At 48.2% G+C, this 23,769-nt stretch overlaps 2 protein-coding genes across 10 annotated transcripts in view; one reads left to right on the forward strand and one right to left on the reverse strand.

Moving 5' to 3' along the window:
- The window catches only part of Syne2 (spectrin repeat containing nuclear envelope protein 2), a 292,157-nt gene that overhangs the window by 261,322 nt on the left and 7,066 nt on the right, over window positions 1–23,769 (forward strand). For 3 of the 8 annotated variants that reach the window (XM_050153713.1, XM_050153714.1, XM_050153721.1), the window contains 15 exons: window positions 5,435–5,622; window positions 6,274–6,424; window positions 6,720–6,902; window positions 8,226–8,363; window positions 9,179–9,373; window positions 13,640–13,922; window positions 14,397–14,465; window positions 15,381–15,520; window positions 17,238–17,352; window positions 18,427–18,629; window positions 19,547–19,747; window positions 20,177–20,308; window positions 21,720–21,911; window positions 22,534–22,620; window positions 23,157–23,206. In XM_050153713.1, the coding sequence (XP_050009670.1) occupies window positions 5,435–5,622; window positions 6,274–6,424; window positions 6,720–6,902; window positions 8,226–8,363; window positions 9,179–9,373; window positions 13,640–13,922; window positions 14,397–14,465; window positions 15,381–15,520; window positions 17,238–17,352; window positions 18,427–18,629; window positions 19,547–19,747; window positions 20,177–20,308; window positions 21,720–21,911; window positions 22,534–22,620; window positions 23,157–23,206 (2,327 nt within the window). The remainder of the gene's footprint in view (window positions 1–5,434; window positions 5,623–6,273; window positions 6,425–6,719; window positions 6,903–8,225; window positions 8,364–9,178; window positions 9,374–13,639; window positions 13,923–14,396; window positions 14,466–15,380; window positions 15,521–17,237; window positions 17,353–18,426; window positions 18,630–19,546; window positions 19,748–20,176; window positions 20,309–21,719; window positions 21,912–22,533; window positions 22,621–23,156; window positions 23,207–23,769) is intronic. The other 5 variants (XM_050153716.1, XM_050153717.1, XM_050153718.1 and 2 more) reach the window with 3 other exon arrangements.
- Esr2 (estrogen receptor 2) overlaps window positions 1–23,769 on the reverse strand; it is an 84,116-nt gene that overhangs the window by 5,809 nt on the left and 54,538 nt on the right. The window contains exon 11 of one of the 2 annotated variants that reach the window (XM_050153724.1): window positions 21,918–22,072. The exons of the other annotated variant lie outside the window; for it this stretch is intronic. The gene's annotated coding sequence lies outside the window, so the exon portion shown is untranslated. Of the gene's footprint in view, window positions 1–21,917; window positions 22,073–23,769 lie in introns of those variants that run through there. 2 annotated transcript variants of the gene reach the window in all.

The raw sequence follows: 23,769 nt of genomic DNA on the forward strand, positions 1-23,769 counted from the left end.
ATAACATAGCTTTGAAAGGGAATGAATTGGGGGTACAGTTCCTTTTCGGATTGAGATAGTTAGTGTCCCAGACTGACTTCAGACTCTCAACCTTCTGCTTTATCATACTGACATCAACCTAACAGACATGCAAAGAGAGAACCTTGATTGAGGAATTGCCTCCACAAAGTAGTCTCTGGGTCCTTCCACACCCCACCCTTCCAAGATCTCCTTGCTGGCCTGGAACTTACTATGGAGATCAGGGCACCCTCAAACTCAGGAGCTCCATCTGCCTCTCCCTCCTGAGTACTGGGATTGAGGGTGTAGGCCTGAGACATTTTTTTTTTTCAATTGCTCATTGATATAGTGGGGCCCAGCCTACTGTGGGCAGTACCATCCTTAGGCAAATGAGCCCCGGCTACCTAAGAAAGGTAGCCAAGCAAGCGAGGTGAGGGAGATGGTGAGCAGCATTCCTCCATGGCCTCTCCTTCAGTTCCTGCCTCCAGGTTCCTGCCTCGAGTTCCTGCTTCGGCTTGTGTCAATCATGACTTATACCCGGTGTGGCAAATAAGCCTTCTCCTCCCAAGCTGCTTTTGGTCAGGGCTGTATCATAGCAACAGAGAAACGAACAAGGGCAGCTCCCAACTACTGTAGCTGTAGCCATGCGCCGTCATGTCATACCCGCATACCCGCTCCCACCCCTCTCTCTGAGGAGTCAGCCAGTGCCTGCTAGGCACGTGCTCGATCATGACCAGAAGGGAACACCCCAGTGACCGTATCTCCTGTTACCCAGGCTGTCCTGACAGCTGAGGGTGACCTCGAGCTTCTGGCCCTTCTGCTGTGTGCTGAGATATACAGGTGTGTGCCACCGCCCCTTTCTCAGAAGATGCCCTTTAATGATAAGTTATCTTGAGTCAGTTCTATCTTTTATTGTTTTAGAATTTTTTATTGTTGATGCTGTTGTTTTTTTCAAGACAGTGTTACTCTGTATAGCGCTGGCTGTCCTGGAACTTACAGTGCAGACCAGGCGCCGCCTCTGCCTCCCAAGAGCTGGACTTAAAGGCATGCATTGCCGCCACCACCCAGCCTTTTACTGGTTTAAAAGTGACAATTTTTTTTACTACCTTAAGTAGAATAAACATTTGTCCTTTCACTAACTGCCACTTTTAGATGGGTATCACATTGGCCACACCCAGATAAGCAGGGGAATATGCTAGTCTAAGGTCACATGATTGACTGATTGAATTCTCCTTTACCGTGTGTCTTAGTCACTGTTCTGTGACTATGAAAGAGACACCATGACCAAAACAACTCTTAGAAAAGAAAGAATTTATTGGGGTCTTGCTTACAGTTTCAGAGACTGAGTCCATTACCATATTGTGAGAGAGACCGGCAGCAGGAAAGCGGGGTGCTGATCCATAGGCAGAGAGAATATGAGAATATGAATGTGTGTCTAGGCCTGGCATGTTTTTGAAACCTCAAAGCCCACCCCCCCCTACACCAGTGACACACTTCCTCCTACCAGGGGGATAGCTCCTAATCCTTCTAATCCTTTCAAATAGTGCCACTTCCCTGGTGACTAAACATTCAAATATATAAACCTATGGAGCCATTCTATTTCAAACCGCCATACCATGTAACCTGATGCAGTTCTGGGATTAGGATTTAGACATTTTTGAGGCAGAAAAGGTCTCATTCCACCTATGCAGATGCACTGAGGCAATTGTTGTGGTTACACTGAAAAGAATATTGCCGTGCGTCTGTTACTCTCTGTCCAGAAACACTGGAGACGGAATACTACTCCAAAGAAGTATGGGTAGGCCATTTCTTGAAACTTTGCTTATGTTTTCATCCAAAATAAGTACCATAGATTGTTTGGCTGTTTCTAAAAATAAGACCTAACAAGTTGAGATCATTTACTGCTGCCTTCTCAAAAATCCTTAGCTCCTAAAGTTGCTGCAATCCTACTATTCCTCAGTCCTCTTAGCAATGACCTTGGGGAGCCGGGAGAGCAAGGGTTGGGGCCAATGGTTCTCAGCCTGTGGGTCTCGACCCATTTGGGAGTCAGATATCCTGCATATCAGATATTTACATTACAATTCATGGCAGTAGTCTAAGTACAGTTATGAAATAGCAACAAAGTAATTTTATGGTTGGGGGTCACCACAATATGAAGACCTGTACTAAAGGGTTCTAGCATTAGGAAGGTTGAGAGCCACTGGGTTAGACCCACTGAGTCTTCTCATGTACTCCTCTCAATGATTAGTGCTAAGATTATACTACTTCAAAATGAAAACACAGTGGCGACTTTCATTGAGTCCCCAGCATTTCTCTCCTGGGTTTTTTGTTTTGTTCTTTTGGCTTCTTGGTTCCATGTGGGTTGTCCCTCATTGGCTTAGGGCATGACTGGCTTCCTTGCGTTCTTTGACTCCCAGTAGCCTCTTACCCTCTGTGTCATTCCAAACTCCCAAAGCTCAACCTGCTGCCTGACTGTGTGTCCCTGAAGCCTCTCCTTATATCCTGCAACTGGCCGGGCAGTGGTTTAATTAAAGGTGCACACCTTTAATCCTAGTTCTAGGGAGGCAAAGGCAGGCGGATCTCTGTGAGTTCAAGGCCAGCCTGGTCTACAAAGCAAGGTCCAGGACAGCCAGAGAAAGACAGACAAAGAAACCCTGTCTCGAAGGAAAAGGATTCAGAGCCCTGAGTTCCCCGATCAGGGCAGAAAATCAAAATGGACAAGAGCCCCTTTCCAGAACTGATGGAGAAATCCTTTCACATTCGTTTATGCAGTTTCTCAGAGTTCGGACAGTTTCTGAAATGTAATTCTTTTTCAGACTTGTGCCCTGGTGGGCATTGGTGACAGGATTATTGTTGTTGTTGCAAAATGTCACTGGTCCAGCACTGACATGGGTTTCACTTTAAGATGCAGTCCACTTTATTATGCAAGGTAACTCATTCAGGCTATATCATCACTCAGCCATTCTGTGCTGTTTCAAAGAAGATGACGCGGACCCTTTAGATGGAGGTTATTGTTTTTAAAATACTCAAATGTTTTTAAAATACCTTTTAAAAAACCCCAGTGATGATGGTCTTTTATAAATGACCTCAGAACTCATTCCACGTTCTGTTTTCTTCAGCCACTACTTTTTATTTTTTCTTCTTCGGCCACTATTAATTTTATGCTTGTGCTGAATAACGGCTGAAGAAAACAGAGATGGCTCAGTTGTTAAGAACTCTGGTTGCTCTTCCAGAGGACCCAGGTTCTATTCCCAGCACCCACATGGCGGCTTTTGACCATCTGTCACTACAGTTTAGGGAATCCAACTCCCTCTTCTGGCCTCTGTAGGCACGTTCATGGGCCATGTAGTCAAAGCACCCATATTTATAAAACTTCTTAAATTAGATATTAAAGTTAATGATGATGTAAGATCGTTGAAATGACTCTTAAAGTACATATGACGTTCATGTTTACCTCTGGGCTAGAATTTCTCTGCATCTTTCCAGGCTCTCCTAGCTAACTAGAACCAGGTTAGATCCTGGGCATTTTCTGATTAAAAGTGTCCCCACGCTCATTCAGTACCACCCTCTCGAGTGCTGATTCATTGCTTTCGTTGCTACAGAGAACATGCGTCAATGCCAGTAAGTTTCCAAAAAGCTAGAGACCATCCTGTAAGCCATAATAATTCTTGAAGCTGAAGTTCTACTTAAATGCAGTCACTAAAGCCAGCCCTGGGATTGACCCTGCAGCGACTCCTGCCACCGTAGTACTTCAGGCCTTCTCTCCCTGACTACAGAACTTAAGAATTCCACCTGCACATCTTCCCTCACACGACTAAGCAGGAGTATGTTTCTGCATATAAATATATGGTGTCTTCACTCTGGACCTGAGCTAGAGACCGACTGCCTAGTTGAGAACTGAGATGCATGCTAGCGTTCTTTTTGTTCATCCTGAACACAGGATGCTCAGGCTTAACATTTACCAGAAGAGGTGTAGGAAAATACTCAGCCCATCCAATATACAGCAGTAATAATATTCAGGTGAGGGGCTGGAGAGATGGCTCAGAAGTTAAGAGAATTGCCTGCTCTTCCAAAGGTCCTGAGTTCAATTCCCAGCAGCCACATGGTGGCTCACAACCATCTGTAATGAGGTCTGGGCTGCAGGCATACATACAGATAGAATATTGTATGCATAATAAATAAATAAATAATAGCATTATACTTTCATGAACTACATGTACAAGTGTTTTATTAAAAAAAATAATAATATTCAAGTGACCTGGAATGACCCTTAGCTGCTAACAAAATAATATTCTTGTGGCCTGATGCACAACCTTAGTGTAATTAACAGTGGCTGTGTAAAATACCCATTTTCAGAAACAAGACACATTAATGAAACAATTAAAACAGAACTGAACTTTGTCTTGGCTACTTCGTGGTGTAGTTTGGATACCAGGGTTGATGGGGCCATCTCACATCGCTTGTCACAGGATCTAGAAGCTAGGGAAGACTTCTCAGCCCACCCCACATCCACAGTAGCTAGGGTGGGATGGACTCTCAGTCTCTTGATGATGGAAAAGCCGTTTCCCAGACTGGGCATTTGGTGCATGCCTATCAACATAGCACTTGACCAGGGTGGAGGTGGGGTAGAGATAGAAGGGTCAGAAGTTCAAGGCAATCTTGGGCTGTATTTTAAAAAAGGTCAAAGAGCAGAAACTGATGGCCCACCTCTTTTCTATGGCCATGAACTGTCCCTTTATATGTATTCTTTTTACCCAATCAAGGAATTACTATCACTGCTAGTAACAGGAGACAAGCCTCCAGAGGCCTTCCTCCCCCCACCCAAGCCACAGCCTCAGCTGTAGCCCATGGGTTAGAAGCCTCAGCATTCTCCCTTAGGTTCCATGAAGTCCTCATTCAGATCTGCACACGAGGAGGCCGTCCACTCCTGTGCCTGCCGCTGCTGGGGGTGTGTAGGGTCACCATAAAAGTCTTTATAGATGCGAGAGTCGTGTGACCCATCAAAGGTCAAAGTCTGTTGCTTTGATTTGAGTTCCTGCTAACCAGACTGTTTGCCAAAGAACACCTTCCCCAAATCGAGTCTTTACTGGGGACACTGGAGTTGGGCGGTTTGGCTTGAGCCCCATGCATCCCCAAAGCTGCCAGGCAGCAGCATCTCAGAGCCAGCAGGTACCATCTGTCGGTGTGTGGTGGGCACCCCCACCCCTCCCCGCACAGTAATGCAGTACAGTAGTGCTGACAGTTGCCAGTATGTAGGTTGGCCAGGTGTCCGCAGCACGGGGCCACGTGAAAGCAAGCTCCGTCTATTTGAATCCCAAGACACCTGTGACCCTCTGACTAGGGCATGGGGAGGGGAGGACGGGCAGGGATCCTTTGATGCCAATCCTCCCTCCGCCGCCACCACCTCAAGTGCTTTTGTGCTATCTTGTGATCGCAGGACCTGCAGCGAGATATCGAACAGCACAGCGCGGGGGTAGAGTCTGTGTTCAATATCTGTGATGTCCTACTGCACGACTCCGACGCCTGTGCCAATGAAACGGAGTGTGACTCAATCCAGCAGACAACCAGGAGCCTGGACAGGCGCTGGAGGAACATTTGCGCCATGTCGATGGAGCGGCGCATGAAGTAAGCGGCCACTTGGACTTGAACATTGTAACCGTGGCCAGCCTTTCACCTCATGACCACAGGACCCGTGCTCTGTTCAGGTCACTTAGAAATACACCAAGAAATAGCCAGTCAGCCAAGTATTTCCCTAGCATGGTGAGGCCCTGAGTTCAGGCCCCAACACAGCATAAACAGGGAACGGTTGTGTGTGCCTATCGTCCCAGTCCTTAGAAGGTGGAGGCAGAAGGATGGAGAGTTCAGGGCCAGCCTGGGCTATAAGAGACCCTGTCTTTAAAAAAAAGAGAAAAGAAAAATTGGCAGAGAAGTCCTAGTAGGGTAAGCAAGGATATCACTGAAGAAGAAAAAAAAAAAAAAAAACCCAATTGGGGTACTTCCTTTCTCCAGACACAGAGCCTGGCAGGCAGCCCCAACTCTTGCCCAAGCCATGGAATTAGGATTTCTGAGGTTCCCCAGGTCCCTCAGGAGAACTGAGTTTAGACCGAGAGCAAACATCCTTAGGTATTTCCTGGAAAGGGGTGTCTCCCTAAACAGTTCAAGTAAAAGGTTGGGAATGGGCCCCATCAAGGGATACTCAGCTCCAAAACAAACAGACCATACTGAGTGGACACGGGCAGTCGTACTAACTAACCCCCTGTTCTCCGCTCCTGTCAGGATCGAGGAGACCTGGCGGCTGTGGCAAAAGTTTTTGGATGACTATTCCCGCTTCGAGGACTGGCTCAAGTCTGCCGAGAGGACAGCGGCCTGCCCAAATTCCTCCGAGGTGCTGTATACAAATGCCAAAGAGGAGCTGAAGAGGTTTGAGGTGAGCCTTTCCCATCCCGTGCTCCCACTACGAGCCTCAGAAGCTGCTGCATGGCTTTGGGTGGCCAGAGGCTCACAACGCTGTCAGAGCCCTCAGCCTGCCACCAGCTGCTAAGTCAGCTTTGACAGAAATGTCCCTGTGTGTCGGTGCCCATGCTGTGCCAGCCTCACAGGCCTGGGATATAGTACTCTGCTGCCCAGGCCTCAGCCATGCAAAGCAGGCCACTTTGGGGGTTGGCAAAGTGGGGTCCCATCCCTTTGCCTCTCTGGCACTGAACCTCCACTTTGTACCATAGGCCTTTCAGCGGCAGATTCATGAAAGACTGACCCAGCTGGAGCTCATCAACAAACAGTACCGGCGGCTGGCTAGGGAGAACCGCACCGACACAGCCAGCAAACTGAAGCAGATGGTGCACGAGGGTAACCAGCGTTGGGACAACCTGCAGAAGCGGGTCACCGCCATCCTGCGAAGACTCCGGGTAACCTGCCTAGCGACCCGGGGTGCTGTTGGTAGATAGGCAGGGAGAAGAGACGTGTGATAGGCTGTGGCAGGCTGGCAACACAGCCGCAGGTAGATTTCCCCGCAGGCCTGAGTTGCCTTAACATTCCTCCCACGCAGAGGGGCCCCTGGCTGCCAGAGTCCATGGCTGCCAACGTTTGTTTCTAAAGAGGGATTTGCATAGGGCGTCTCAGGCAGAGCCTGCTTGTGTGGTCTGTGTTACCAAACACATCTGTCTTTACAACAGCTGTAACCTGATGGTACAGGTGTTGGCACAGCACATGGGTCAGGGGCATTGCTGCCCTGGGTCAGCGAAGGCACACACGCGCCTCTGCAAGAGCTTGCTCTACCTGTTTTTATCAGCCCCACGTCAGAAATATGGATAAAACAGAGCGTCTGTACCCGCTCTATGTTGTGGGGCATTGGAACAGTGACTGTCCAGGGGTTAGAGCACACTGAATAACCTCAAAGCAGTCTAGGAAGATGAGAACCGAGGCTTTTTGTTTTATTTGTTTTTAACCCTCTTGGAAGGTCATTGGCAGGTTGTCTGATAGTCTAGGCATTAATCTATTTCCTGCTGATTTTGGCTGTTACTAGTCTAAACTTTTACTTGGCCCTACACGCCACATTTGTCTGGAAGTTGCTGCCTGACTCTTAGAAAGCGGTAACCGGGGAGGTCTTGCTCATTCGAGAGAATGAATTTGTTTTACATGTTCAGAATTATAGAAGAGAAAATGGGCACTCAGACCTAAGCTTAGTCACTGTCCTTTTGTGTTAAAAGACTGAACCTCACCATGTAGTCCAGACTGGCTCAGAACTCACAATCCTCCTGCCTCTGCCTCCTGGCTGCTAGGATTACAAGTGTGTGCCACCATTCCCGGCCTGATGACCACCTTCCTGTGTTGAAGTTGCTCTTCTCTCATGGAAAAGCCACTGCAGAATAATAAGAAAAGCCCCCAGGCAACCTACCCTGCCCTCCAAGATTCCTTCCATGGATGGGGAAATTCATTGATTTAGACTAGAAAATACAGAATTTAAAATTCCTGAAATGACCAAAGAGAATACGTTGCACATTACCCAAGCCCTCCTGCATTCCCTGATGTGGAAGTCCAGGCCCTGAATGTGTGGGGGGCAGTAGGGGGATGCTACACAGCCAAGGAAAGACACCAGGCTCTGGATGCAATGTCTGAAGCTGCTGAAATACCCCAGAGATGGGGTTCTGTCTGAGAGCTCTGAGCTCCCTTTCCTGCGAGCCAAATCTGATCGTGCCATGCACACATGGCTTTTCGTCCTTCTTTCACAGTATTTTACCAACCAAAGGGAAGAGTTTGAGGGCACCAGGGAGAGCATTCTGGTATGGCTCACAGAGATGGACCTGCAGCTGACCAACGTGGAGCACTTCTCAGAGAGTGACGCTGAGGACAAGATGCGCCAGCTGAATGTAAGTGCGGCTTCGTCAGCGTCTCGTGAAAAGGCGCCTCTGCAGAAGAGCGCTGGCCCAAGTGCACATTTGAGCTGGTACTCAGAATGTTCCAGAATGCTCAAGGCAACAGGCTACATTCCACTTGAATATTTATATTGCTTATAGGCTGGGACACTGGACGTTTTAGTTAAGGGCTCATCCTGAAGCGAACGTTCACTTCAGGTCCCAAACTGAACTTGACGTTGCCATTTCTCCGGTACTTGAGGCCACGCAGGCCCAGCGAAGTGTCACTGGTGGGGCCAGGACCAGACACCTTCTGCTGTTTACAGTCAGTCTGGAAGTTTTATTTTGTGCTTATGTTTGTTGGTTTCGGGACAGGATCTTGCTATATAGCCCAGGGCAGCTTTGAACTCATGTACTATCCTTCTTCAGCCTTGATGAGATTACAGGCACTTGCCACCACGTTCAGGCCCATGCTGCAGTTTTCCCTCACAGTCATTCCCTCTTCGGTGAGAAAATATCAACAAGGGAAAACCCATTGCCCCTTAATATAACAGGCACTAATTATTGTTATTACTGTGCCCACCAAGTGTCAAGAAGATAAATTCTCTCCCCTATACCCCATAATGATGAATATCTACCTGGGTTAAATTTAGAATTTTTTTTTAACTGAAAAAAAAGCATGAGTTGTTTTGAATTGTTAGATTAACACTGCGCGTTCCTTAAAAGCAGATGCCGTGGTACCAGGTACCCATGGTCCTGTCATGTGAAATCGACACTGGACACACCAGGACAGAGTCTCCCTTGAAAGTCCCGTCTTATCTCCCTAACAGGGCTTCCAGCAGGAGATCACACTAAACACCAACAAGATCGACCAGCTCATCGTGTTCGGGGAGCAGCTCATCCAGAAGAGCGAGCCCCTGGATGCCGTGCTGATCGAAGACGAGCTGGAGGAGCTGCACCGTTACTGTCAGGAGGTGTTCGGCAGAGTGTCCCGCTTCCATCGGCGACTGACCTCCCACGCCCCGGTAAGGGTGGACCCACCAGCCAGGGCTCCCAGCTGCCTAGTGAGCACGTCGTGCTGGATGTTTGAAGAGTCAGGAAGGTCACCTTATACCAGACCCACGATTTGCTTCTTACAGTTAAAAGGGGGGGGGGGGGGCTTCAGTGGATCATGGTCCAGGGGATGGAAGCAGCTCCTTTGTTCCCTGGAGCACTCCCCACCCAGTCATGGTGGATTTGGCAATGTGCTAGTTTTATGCTGAATCTTGCTTGCCCCTTCTCCACAATCTTTGTGTGAATATAATGGCAGTGAAGTTAATTGTTTTAAGGATTTGGTTTTGTTTGTTTTTTTAGATTGTTTTTTGTTATGTGAATATTTATATGAGTCTGCACACATGAGTGCGGGTGCCCCTGTGTTGTGTAACAAAACTTTGCCCGGGGAGACACAGCACACACATCCACTTACCCCACATAGGGAGCCCACAATACAGATACCACCAGAGTCCAACCTGGTGAACCAATGGGTTTTATCAGGGCTGCTTACAGGAATGTGGGTGAAGGGTTTTACTTACAGGAGCAGAAATGACTCAAAAACAGCAGCGTCACCAAAGCCCGGCCCATCATGGGTGACAGCCCACAAAAGCTGGGAACTTGGAGCATACCACACAGCCTGCAGGCAACTCAGCAGGTTGCAGAGTGGCCTTTCCAAGTGCCTCAGTTGATCTAAACTTCTTCCCAGGCAGCTCAGCGGGTTCCTGCTTCCAAGCAGCGGCTCTGGTCTCAAGAATCTTCCTTGCAGCTTGGCTTCATTGGATCTTCTTGGCAGCTCAGCTTCCTTCTATCTGAGGGGGCCTCCCAGCTCTTACTGCTTACTCTGGCAGGCCTAGTGACTCTGATCAGTTTCAGGGACTTCCTGATCAGCTATTTTGAGTTTGTGTACCTTCCTGTTTAAAGAGCTTCCCTTCAGGATGGAATGTTTCAGTCTCCATAGGAGACCATTAACGAACACCCTGGAGGCCAGAATAAGATGTCAGATCCCTTGGTGCTGGAATTACAGGCAGTGTGAGTTGCCTGGCATGGCTGTTAGGAATTAGCTCAGGTCCTCTACAAGAGCAGTAAGTACTGTTAACCACTGAGCCATCTCTCCAGCCTCTAGGGGGATTTTTTTCCTCTGTATTTCTCTTTTTTTCTTTCTCTAGTGTATGACAGTTTGAACTATTGAGTTTTGAACTGTGTGGCTAATGAAGAGGAAATCCTAAGAGTGCATTGCTACAGAGCCATGGCATACCAGCCTCTGGGCCCTCTGCTGGAAAAGTGGATCCTTCTCAGTAATGCTTCTAAAGTGTATGCTCTAGTGTTACAGGTTGTAGGCAGTGTGACATTATACCTCTGAAGGTGGACTGCCTTACACATGCCTTGTGAGACACAACAGTGGCCATGTTTTTCAGAGCTGTTTTCTTTCTTTTTTTTAAGATTTATTTATTTATTAGGTATACAGTGTTCTGCCTGCATATGTCCCTGCAGGCCAAAAGAGGGCACCAGATCTTATCACAGATGGTTGTGAGCCACCATGTGGTTGTTGGGAATTGAACTCAGGACCTTTGGAAGAGCAGGCAGTGCTCTTAACTACTGAGTCATCTCTCCAGCCCCCGCCTTTCCAAGCTGTTTTTAACGATAGTACTCTAGAATGTTCTTTTTCAAGATAATGATTGAGAAACTAATTTTTAAAAAATGGTGCCAAGTACAACAATAATAGGAACAAAAATGGCATGGGGGAGTCTTTTATTTTTTTTTCACTCTTACTGACTTAGAGCGACAGTTACTTAGCAGTGGGCAGGATGGTGCCTGGGATTTGTGCTCCTTTCCCCTGCCCTTATCATCCTCAGTGCAGGGCTTTTCTGGCCAGTGTCGGCATCCCCTAGATGAAATCTGCCTAGTTTGGATTACACACATTAGCCACTTGAGAATTTATTTTGCCTTTTCCTCTCACGTCTGAAAGCTTCGATGCTCTGTTCTCACCGTTAAAGGATCAGATGTGCCAGCTTTCCGACGTGACCTGCTGTTTCCCTCAACCCGAGATAGTTGGTGAAGTTTGCATGGAGCTAAGGCTCTCATTCAGCGTTTCCATCTTATTGGCCCCCATGTCTGGCTAGATGCTTTCTTTTGTGTGTGCTCCATCTGGCAGACTTCAAGTGTAGCTGTTTTCCTATCAGTGTAGCCTCAGAACGACTCCAAGAAGTCCCCATTTTTAAAGGTACTTGCTTAGAGTTTTCTCTGTAGCGCACTATAATGTAAGCTGAATAGAGACACTGTATTATGAAATTGGAAAATAAAAGATAGGATGGAGGGAGGCAGGAGAGGTGGCGGCTGGCAAAGTGCTTGCTGTATTAAGCATGAGGACCTGAGGTTGGATCCCTAGCACTCACATAAAAGGCTGGGCACAGCAGTAGGCACCCGTCACCCTGTGCTGGAAGACAGAGACAGGGGAGGAGCCTGGCGCTTCCTGGCCAGCTAGTCTAGTTGAATCAGCCAGCTCCAAGTTCAGTTGCTGGGATGGAGTGTGATGGAGGAAGGCACCTGTGTCAGTTAACTTAGCTTGTGGCAGTCACAAAATACCTGATGGAAACAAATTCCGGAAGAAAGGTTCCTTTCAGTTTGCAAAGGGTACCGTGCATCATGGCAGGGAAGTCACGTGGCAGGAACGTGAGGCAGCCGGTCACGTTGCACCCAGTCAGAAAGCAGACAGCTGGTACTCGGCTCACTTTTTCCTTTTTATTCAATCAGGGACCCCAGCCCATAGAATGGTGCTGACCCATGTTTAGGGTGGGTCTCCCCATCTCACTTCCCACCTCACTTGCCCTAATCCCCAAAACCCCTCAAAGGCATGCCCAGACTTGTGTTTCCATGGTAGTTCTAAATCTCATCAAGATGACCATCAAGATTAACTATTACAACACCTAGTATCGACCTTCATATGCACACATACACATAGATGTACATGCATATACATGCACTGCACACACACAGAACAAACTAGAACATGTGATTCTATCAGCCATATGACACTTTAGCCATTGCTTCTTTCTCTTCTAGATAAACTTATTTAGGTTAGATGCTCAACTTTATTATTATTAACTATTATTATTATTATTAATGTATTTTATTTTCTTCTAAGAAAGAAGGGCTAGGTTTTTCTAAAAATTCAGAGTCCAGGCTTCACTGTGGATTGTTCAAAGTTGAATAACCACACATAAGACCTGAGACCTTTTAATAAATGGCATACCTGTGTGTGCTCACACATTTGTGTGTGAGGGGTTGCACAAATGTACCATGAAGCACGTTAGAGGTCAGAGGACAATTGCATTTGTTGGACCACACCTTCCAGAGTAGACGGACTTATCTTTTGGGGCCTCAGCTTACAAAAAAAAATGACATGGAGATTTATAATTATGAAAGTTTGGCCTTAGGTTAGGCTTGTTTCTAACTAGCTCTTTTTTTTAAATATTTATGTATTTATTATGTATATAATATTCTGTCTGTGTGTATGTCTACAGGCCAGAAGAGGGCACCAGACCTCATTACAGATGGTTGTGAGCCACCATGTGGTTGCCAGGAATTGAACTCAGGACCTTTGAAAGAGCAGGCAATGCTCTTAACCCCTGAGCCATCTCTCCAGCCCCCTCTAACTAGCTCTTATAACTTAAACTAACTCATATTTTTTAATCTACGTCCTCCCATAGTTTGTTCCCTCATCTCCATTATGTCCATCCTGGTTATTTCACATCCGGCTGGCAACTCCGCCTCTCTTCTCCTCCTGAGACCTCTCTGTCCCCAGAAGTCCTGCCTAACCTCTTCCTGCCTCACTATTGGCCATCCAGCTCTTTATTAAACCAATCACGGTGACACATCATAACCCAGTGTAAAGGAATATTCCATAATATTCCAACTAACTTGCTGCTGACACCAGACTAGGCCATATAGGTCAAACAGGCAAATGAGTATCCAGGAACTCTGCCTCCAGTAGGAGCACTGGGATTTGAGTCACTCAGAATACTATGTCCTGTTTTCACTTGGGTTCGAAGGATTCCATAGGTCCTCACACATGTGTGGCAATGGCTTTTTCTCTGAGCCCTCTCCCCAGTCCACCCTCACTCGGCTCCTTTTTATAAGTACTTAAGAAATGTTAATGCCAGCTGTTCTCAGAATTGCTAGACAGGCTGACTCCCAAAGCTCTTTACAGCGGCAGCAGCCTTGAAACCACTTCATCCTAAAACCGGGGCCCTCTCGTTTAGAGCCTAGAAGATGAAAAGGAAGCCTCCGAGAATGAGACGGACATAGAAGACCCAAGAGAGATCCAGGCTGACTCCTGGCGTAAGAGGAGAGAGATGGAGGAGCCACCATCTTCGCAGTCACTGGGCCCCCTTGTGCCCCCGGCTCTGGGGCATGAGCGGTCTGGCTGTGAGACCCCCGTCAGTGTGGACTCGATCCCGCTGGAGTGGGATCACACAGGTGATGTAGGGGGATCTTCTTCTCATGAAGACGACGACGAGGGTCCATTCTACAGCGCACTGTCAGGTAAAGGCAGTTACCCGAGGCCTGTGAACTTGACCCGTTTGACTATCTCTAGCACCCTAGCAGCTTGGTGATTTCTTGGCGATCCAGAGTCCAGACAGTGGCTGGTGCAGGCTTGTGGCTTTCTGGCTTCTGCCCTGCCCACCTTTTGCGTCACCTGAGAATGAGCTCACTCCTATTATAGGCAGAATGAAATTCATCTCCTGATGTTTTTCTAGCCAATGGGAGACTCATCGATTGATTTTTTTCTATGGTGTTAATTATTATGAGTTAGTAGACCGAGTGTGGCCCTTTTTGCCATGTGTGCCCCTAACACACCACTACCATGAACAGGAGTTGACTGGGGAAAACCAGTCTTTCTGGTTTCAAAAATCCTTTTGCTAGAAAAGCTGGCAATGAATCTGCTATGTTGACTTACTGCCTAGGCTTTACCCTGCTGGCACCTCCAGTGAGGACAATGACATTGTTCTTTTTCAGATGTAGAAATCCCTGAAAATCCTGAGGCATATCTTAAAATGACCACAAAATCTTTGAAAGCATCTTCTGGTAGGCCCCTGCCCGTGCATGTGTCTCAACATGGCCGCATCCCATGGCACACACTGCATCCTAAACCTCGCTCCCGCGTCATGTCTGACCTGTGCCTTCTGTGGACACCATGCGCCTTGGTCCTCGTGTCATGGTGTATTTACGCTGCTGTACTCACCATACCTGCGTGTTCCTTACAAGATCCCACGCCATTCCAGAGTGGTCTCCACCTCCCTCCCCCGCCCACGTCTAGTCCGGCAGAAGGAGTTTTTTGTCATGGTTCCTTTTGTTGTTTTTTTTTTTCCCCTCCACCTCACTGGAGCCCCTCAGCAAGGGCCAAGCTTTCTTCATGGTGGCTTGGTTTCAAACTACTTCCTTGCTTCTGGTGATTTCCTGAGATGTGTGGCTAGAGTTAGAAAAGACCTCTGCCTTTGCCACGGCAGAAGAAACCTCGCCTTGATTTGCAGCTCTGGTCCTACCCCCAACCCCTGTCCCATCTCTAGTGGTGGTCGAGAGCTGTCAGCGGCTGTTTGGTCCTTGCCCCCCATCGTCACGGTCACCCTTGCCCTCCCTCCTCAGAAGCCTTCTAGCCTCTTGGCCCCCAGCCCTGGCCTTCCTGCCCAGGGTCCCCTCCAGACTAGACACCAGCACCACCCAGAATGCCACTCATTGTGTCCTGCAGCAAATCATATGTCCGTTGTGCTCCGCTGTGGTCCCATCTCGTGAAGGTGCAATGTCGCTCAGTTGCATGACTCATTTCATGTCCTTCCAAGACGTACTGACATTTTGCAAACATGCATGCTTTGCAAGGAAAGCTGCGGAACTCATTTCAATACTATAACCTGATGCCATGTCACCTGTGACCACGTTTATGTCACTAAATAGGAATCCTCTGGTTGGAGGGTAGACCCTAACTGGTGTGACGCTTTGTTTCAGGCAAATCCATTGCCGAGGGCCACACATGGCATGTTCCAGACAGCCCTTCCCATGCCAAGCATCACTACAAACCAGTGGAAGATGACAGGACTGTGGCGCCGGTCCCCTCAGATGCCAGCACCCCTTACAAACCAGCTTATGTAAGTCTGGACCCATTGAGAATGTAGCCCAGAGACAGGCATGCACTTCTGATCTCGCTTTCGAACTGTTTTGCTTGCAGTGGTGGGATTTCTTCTGAGGGGACTTCAGGAAGGGGATGTCAGTGATAGAACTTGCCTAGCTTGTCCTGAGTTCAGCTCCTAGCACCACCCAAAGAACAAAGCCCTTTGCTGAGATCCCCATGCTTCAGTAGAACCCAGAAAATGGACTAGCTTCCAGCCCCCAAATCTGTGTGTTGATAGTGACCCGACAAGAGAACTAGCTCCCTTAGAGGCAATTTATCTGTATAAATAAGAGTCTCCCCAAGCTGCCTCTTGGCTCTCAAATCCTTACTGTATTTGCTTTCTGATTGCACATCAGAAAACAAAAAAAAGGGGGGGGGGCTTGATTATCTGAAGCGGTGTGCTGAGGGTGTGGATTTGGTTCCCTGGTCATGACAGTGGGCATACAGCATTCTGTAAGCCTTCCCCAGCTGACAGCGGACCTGCTTCATACAGTACGATTGAAGTGCGTACAGGGAGGAGACCCTTGGAGGTGCGGTCCTTACTAATACAGTATTGGGGTGCTTTTTGTACCAATGTGCCTGCGCCTCTTAGTTGCACGAGTTCCTGGTGTGCTCCGGTGGGGCAGCAGGTGGCCATAGATCCTTGTTAGTCCAGAGCATTGATGATGAGGGATTGATTAACTGGGTTCAAATGCTGATTACATTGTAGTGCCACAAGCCTCTCTCAGGGAAGCCAACAGCCGTGGAGGTGGAGGACCAAGGGGCTTAGCCAAAGTGCCCTCTGCATCTAGGGGTGACTGTTCCTACCGATTGGAGACAGTTCTGCCTTTAACCGGTCAAATCTGATATAGCCTTGGCTGAATCAGAGCTCCTCCTCTGCCTAGCAGACAGCTTCTACTTCTCCTGTCTCCATCCATGTTACAGCCTAAGACTGGGGAAGGAGACCCCACCCAGCCCCGGTACCCTCCCTACCCTGTGCCTCAGCTTCTTCCAGGCGTTAGGCCTGTGTTCCTCACCTGGCCAGTTTCAGCAGCTCGGATTTTCTACTTGATGCGAAACCACGTGTGTTACCAGAGGTCGGAAGTCTTCCTTTCCCCATTCCACACAAAGAGGCCATGTAGACAATGATCCAGAGAAAGCCCAGCTTTTCTAAAAGGGATCCGTTTATTTTTGGAAAGGCCTGACATCATAGGCCACTCAGCTCTGTGGGAGCAGAAGAGTCACTGTGTGCGTTGAAGAATGGATGACTGAGAATGAATGACCCAGGGGAGCGGAGGAGCCTGTGTTTCCCATTCACAGCCAGGAGAATGCCAAACACCTCAACAGGGTGACGTGGAGGAGCAGGGAGAGTCTGCGGAACACTGTGAGGGTGTAAAAGTGCCCCCACAGGAGCTGTCTCATAAGATTGGTGATCACTTTGACCCTTTGTGTGGAGACTCTTAGGAAGGCTGCAGACTAAACTGGCCATTATACCCCATCACTGACATTCCATCCGCTTCATGGGCTGTCTCCAAGGCCTGCTTTCTGCCCTCAGCTCTTGCCATGTGCAAGGATGCGTCTGTCACATATCAGTTAGTTACCTTTTGGTGGGAAGGGTCCCATGTCTTTCTTTACTGTTCCCATGAACCCAGGTGTTCTTTAGCTCCCTTTTCGATTTTATAGATATATAAACCTAAAACATTGGTTCATTCCAGGTAAAGTTCCTATTACGTCAAGGCACTGATGATGACAAAGAAGGCCCAAGAGGCTCAAAGGGCAGTCCCCAGCAGGAAGGTGAACAGCTGGACACTTTAACGGGACAGCAGCCAGGTACCAAAACTGGGCATGCCTTAGCAGATATGGAGTTTGGGATCTGGGCCCAGTCAGGTGTTTACGTCGACATTTATCTGATAGAACATTAGAGATCAAACAGTGACATAATTCACCAAGACTGCTGAGTCTGCCCCACAATAGCCTCTGTTATTTCAAAATAAGCCCGTTTGTGTTTATGAATGGATCTCTAAGCATCTCACTTTAAATTGGATTTTTTTCCATTGTGGTGCTGGGGTTAGACTTGGTAGGCAAAATTGTGTCTCTGGCCCTTTGAACACTGTTCTTTATACACTGCGTGACAAAAGGATCTCCAAAAGAGGAAATGCATGTTTTATTTTGTTTTGAGACAAGGTTTCTCTGTGTAGCCCTGACTGTCCTGGAACTTGCTCTGTAGACCAGGCTGGCCTTAGAGAGCTGCTTGCCTCTGCTTCTCAAATGCTGGATTTAAAGGTGTGTGCCACCACCACCTTGGTGTATGAAATGCATTATTTTGTTTCTGTTGTTTGGGTTTTTATTTATTTATTTATTGGCTTTCTAGATGGGGTTTCTGTGTAACAGTTCTAGTTGTCCTGGAACTAGCTCTTGTAGACCAGGCAGGTCTACAAGGTCCACCTGCCTGTGCCTCCCGAGTGCTGGGATTAAAGGTGTGTGCCACCACCAACCAACTCTGAAATGCATATTTTAATGACTTCCCATGTATGGGAAGGCGGAAATTAACACATTTGTCTCAGCTGCCTTGTGAGACGAGTTCTGTAGTTACCAAAGTAGTTGCTGAACTAAATGTGAAGTCGAATAATCAGAATGCCCACATCATTCGAGTCCAAACAGCAACACCACCTGAATTGCTGAGCTGGAGGTTGGAGCAGCAATTGGCGACAGGTTGGGTTTCCTCACCCTCTGTCCCCACATCTTTCTAGCCTTTATGGGAACGGAGGGGGTGGGCCTTGAACATGGAGATTCCCTGGCTCCCATCCTCCTGCCTGGAGCATCCTGGACTCACTTGTGCCGCCCTGACCACTCACACACAGCTGAGAACATGTGCTCGCTTTAACGGGCAGCTTTGGATTCCAGGTGCCTTCGACAGATGGGAGCTGATTCAAGCGCAGGAGCTTCACGGCAAACTCCGAATAAAAGAGAACGCACAGCGGCTGAATTCTGACATCAGCACCATCGCCGCTTGGCTTGAAAAAACCGAAGCGGAGCTGGAAGCCCTGAGGCTGGCAGAGCCTCCCTCCGACGTCCAGGAAATGGCACTCAGGGTGAAGAAACTGCAAGTGAGTGGGAGCCCTGGGGGAGGGGAGAGGAAACCAGAGGAGGCGTACACTTGGGTGCCAAACAAACAGATCAAACCTGGGTTTGGTGTAGCTGGCAGCATGCAGCTAATGTGTGTAGAGAGGTCATCCGCTTTCCCTTTAGTAAGGATAGATGTGCAGGTTTCTCTTTAAACATGGAAGAGAATCTACTGGATAATCGCCCTGCTGAGATGTGGCTCAGATCCTAAGGGCTGCAAAGATCTGGATTTTAGATCCTTGAGGAGGTGCTGGTAGCCAGTGTGAGGCAGCATAAAGTCAACCTTCTGACCTGTATGAGGTGGTTCACACAGGCTGAGGAGTCCTGTGGCCTGACTTAGCTACCCTGTTGTTACCTATGTCATCAGCCCTAGTCTCAGGAGCAGTGGCAGCTTAAACTGCATTTTGGGGGTGCCCTGAGCAAATAAATCTGAGGTCCTGGAGCCTAGGACGGGAGGCTTGGGGGTTGTCCAGTTTCTCTCTACATCTGTTTTTCTCAGGTTACCATTCCTCTTAAAGGGGGTGACATTTCTGGGGTACCTAGGGGCAAATGCGAAATAGCTACGTATTTTTTATCTGGGAAACATTTAGTCTTACCGAGAATGGTTCCTAAGACAGAGAAGGGACTGTGGAGGTCAGTGGAGTCTCCTCGTACCTCTGGGCTAGTCTGTCAGCCAGGAGGCAGACCTCTGCCATCAGACCCAGCCAGGCAGCCAAGTCCATTAGCCTTGTAAGGCAGCTCTCAGCTGACACTCCCCAGCCATTCACAGGCGCCTTCTCTCTCGTCTTGGTGGCCACTGCTTGGAGAAGTGTGGAGAAGGTCTGTCCCTTACAGGTATTGCAAAGGAGCCCCTTTCCCCTGCCGCCAGAAGTCCTAACCTGATCTCTTCCCTTGGTGGCAGGAGATATTAAAAGCCTTTGCTACCTACAAGGCCTTGATGGTCTCCGTCAACGTGAGCCACAAGGAATCTCTGCCGAGCGAGAGCCCCGAATCCACAGAACTCCAAAATAGGCTCCACCAGCTGAGCCTGTCCTGGGACACGGTCCAGGGGGTGATGGACAGCTGGAGAGGGGACTTACGACAGTCCCTCATGCAGTGCCAGGTACGTTGACTCAGCCCAAGGTCCTGGCCCAGCAGCAGCCCGGCCCACATGCTAGGAGCCACAGATAACTTTACCATCACCAGAGCTGGCCTGGCTTAGGAAGTAAGAAAGCCCCTATGCCCCTCCTGCCATTAAATGGGCCCTGTGCTTGCCCAGGATTTCCAGGCCTGTTGCTCAAGCCCACAGTAAAGGTAAAGCAAGTTTGCCACCGGGTTAAGGAAACTGCCTCTCTCTATCCTTTGAGAGATTCAGAGTCCTAGCCCTGTAACAGGAGAGCACTTCGTTTCCCGAGGCTGCCTTCTAAGACTTGGGAATCATCCAGCGCCTGGCTCTGGGGCTCATCTGTAGGACTAAACAATGGTGTGTAGAAGGCTGGCCAAGCTGAGAAAGGCAAGCCAGCTCCCTCTGATGAGAATGTTGTCTCTAAAGGACTTCCACCGGCTGAGTCAGGACTTGCTCCTGTGGCTAGCGAGTGCAGAGAGCCGAAGGCAGAAGGCACGCGTTATCGCCAGCCCAGAGGCAGACCGCGAGGTGCTCCTGGAGTGTCAGAAAGAGCTGACGGTGAGTGTCTGCCACGGGACCACTTCACTGTCTACTTCCACGGGTCCGAGCTTCCCCTAGCGTTCTGGGCACCACAGTGCCGTAGGTGGCTGTGACTCAGGCTCATGCAGAGAGGTGAAGAACCCCTCTCGGGAATTAGGGGCATCAAGTGTTTTAAAAATACTTTTGAAACTCAAGCCCACTGAAGCATTTCCCCCCCCCCCAATATATTTATCCCTGGATATCCACAGCAGAGTGGTTAGACACCTGCACACACCCAGATTTGGGGGTACTTGAGTCCATTGGGTGAAAGGTGCATGGTTTTCCTTACGGTTTTTGTTTACCACCTATACAAATCCTCCCATATACCTTGAATCCTCTTGATTTCTTACACTTCTTAGTATAATGTAAATTTGTTGTGTAAATACTATACATTTCTATTTACCACTCTTAGGAAAAAAATGTTTTCCTTGCTGTCATTCCCTCTTTTGAGACAGGATTTCTCTGTAACAGCCTCGGCTGTTCTAGAACTAGCTCTTGTAGACCAGGCTGTCCTCGGACTCAGAGATCCACCTGGCTCTGCCTCCCTAGTGCTGGGATTAAAGGCGTGCGCCACCACTGCCCAGCTAAGGAGAGCATTTGTGTGTTCAGAACAGTAGTAATTCTTTTGCTGTGAATGGTTTTTTGATCCATGGCTGATTGACTATGGGTGCAGGACCCTGGGGCACAGAGGCCTGACTGTACTGTTCATTTTGGGGGAGCTTGAGGAATATTCTGGAAGTTGTACTTTCCACAAATAAGCCCAAGGTGAGACCTATACATTCTCACACATTCACAAAGGGACTTGTTTTTAAATCTATAAGCTTATATGTAGTTTGATTTTCAGTATTTTATATTTAAAATTGCTGGGCATTGCTTTAAAGGATTTTTTTTCCTACATTAACAGTGCCCAAGAGTCTTTTCCACATGGGTGGAAAGGTCCTGTCTGCCCCTCAGGTGGCTACTAAGAACTTGAAATGTGATTGAAATACATTTTTGTCTTTTAATTTGGATGGAGGTAGCAGCGTAACAAGACAACAGCATCACCCGGTGCCTCCTCTAAGCTGAGGGTTTGACCTCATAGCTCTCGACTGACTTCAGTTTCTCTGACCTTGTGTATAAGGGGTGTCTTTACACCACACCCCATCACTTCTTTTCTCTGATTTCTCAACATAAATTATCTTTAGAGTTAAACGAAACTAAAAACAGGGGTGGGGTACAACCTGCTGAGCGGCTCTCTTAATAGTGCTAAGCCAAACAAGGATTGAGACTGGTACCCGTGAACCATAGGAAGTCCTGGAGCTGAGTGGTGGTACCTAGCATCCCTCCCCAAACAGAGAAAGCTACCCTATGCTCCCCGCTGACGACTGTTTTTGCACCATTTTGCTGTCAGCAACTGGAAAAGGAGTTGGAAGACCGTCAGCCTCAAGTCAGCTCCTTGCAGGAGATTTCCTCCGGCCTTCTCGTTAAGGGGCAAGGAGAAGACTACATTGAGGCCGCAGAGATGGTCCATGTAATCGAGAAGAAACTCAAACAGCTGCGCGAGCGAGTGGCTCAGGATCTGAAGTCCTTGCAGGAAAGACTGGTGAGTCCAGTTGTCAGTTGTTGCTTTTCCATGTCAAGATGGCGCAGGAAGACAGGTTGTAGCCTCACTATGGTGCAGGGGGCAGGTAGTCAATGTAGTTTCAGCCCCTTTCAGACCGCACAGCTTTATCAAATAAGTTACATAAGCCCCGTGTGCGTGTTCTGTTGTTGGAAAAAAGGCAAAAGAAAGGCAGCTAGCAATTGTACCTGTCGACCAAGTAGGGTTATATGCAAGATGGGTCCCGCCATCGTCTCTACCTTTGTGCCGGAAACAAGCCTTCACTGTCTCTCATGACATGATTTCCAGCCCTCCGCACTGTCCTGGTCATCCTTTAATCTGCTGACTTTCAAGTCTCTTAAAAATGTGATGTAACTCAAGGGAATACCAGACTGTGATCTCCCCTGAACTGTTGTTACGGGTTTCCTGTGCTCCAGCTCTGTGACCTTTTTTTTTTTTTTTTTTTCTGAAAAAGTCTATTTGCATGGGAGGAGAGAGCAATTAGGAGGCTTTAAGCTGGGATAGGAACAAATGATTCCTTGAAAAGTTCATAACTGCACAGTGCTCTTGAGACCACCTAGAGCTTTGTTTTGCCCTAACCTGAACAACTGGGTGTGGCTTTCAGAATCCTGACCCCTCTCTGGCCAGCTTTGATGAAGTGGACTCTGGAGAACAGCCTCCAGCTGCCTCTGTACCAGCTTCCTATGCAAAGGTGAGTGCCCTTCCTTCCTTAAAAAAAATACCCAGAATGGCTCTCCAAGTCATTAAGATGGCAGAAACCTGAGATTTCAGGATCCCTTGGACCTTTCATGACTGCACCAATCTATTTCCACCTTCTGACCAAAAGAAACATTTTTATAACCATTTATGGATCTGTATATATACCCATATGACTGTGTGCACATGGGGGTCAAAGAACAACCTGTAGGTCTCTCCTTCCATCACTTGGGTCCTCAGACTTGACAGAAAGTGCTCTCACTAGCCCTTACAAGTGATTATTAAAAATGATTTTTAAGGCTCTCTCTTGGAGAGTTGCTTTTCTCTGACGTCACAGTAGATTATGGAAGATGAGGACCCCTGTTGAAGGTCTCCAGGAAACTGAAATATGAAAATCTTGATGGCTCAATAAAACCCAATCATGTCATCAAGTCAAATCACATCCAAAAGTGTGGCGGGAAAGTGACCTAAGGGGCGGGTGCTAGCTAACCCAAGGAAGGACACATTGCATCATGGGCCTCTTTGTTCCAGCAGTTTGGAGCGGAGAGATCTACCGACGAGGAAGAGGAGACAGACAGCAGGTAATGGCATCCCAGTCCCCACAGAGACTCCCCAGCCTTCTCGGCGCCACTCTAGGTTCATCTGCAGAGGACCAGACCAGGCTCCTCTTCCAAAAGCACACCCCGCTGTCTGAGTTACTTTTCTATTGTCGGGAGAAAATGCCCTGACAGATCAACGTGCATGAAAAATAGTTTACCCCTGCTCGCTGTTCAAGGGTACACAGTCCGTCATGGGGGGGGGGGGAGATCACAGTAGCAGGAGCTCGAGGCAGCTGGTTACATTGTGCCCACAGTCATGAAGCACCTAGGGATGGATGCTTGCTGCTGTCTCCTTTTTATTACGTTCAGAGCCCCAGACCATGGAACGGTACTACCCTCTCTTAAATCAGGTCCTTCCCAGCTCCTGTTAATCTAGGTAATCTGTCACCCGTGTGCCTCTGTGATTCGAGAACTTGTCAATTTGACAATGTTAATTAGCCATCAGGCCAGCTGTCAGCCCGTCTGAAGCGCACCCCTCAGTGACCTGTAGTTCCTTCATAAGCTTGTAGCCAGGTAACGATTGGTGAGGGTGGCCTATGACTTCT

The sequence above is a fragment of the Alexandromys fortis genome, unplaced genomic scaffold (assembly GCF_014885135.2).
Source record: "Alexandromys fortis isolate MF-2015 unplaced genomic scaffold, M_Fortis_MF-2015_v1.1 scaffold_82, whole genome shotgun sequence".
Taxonomy (NCBI): domain Eukaryota; kingdom Metazoa; phylum Chordata; class Mammalia; order Rodentia; family Cricetidae; genus Alexandromys; species Alexandromys fortis.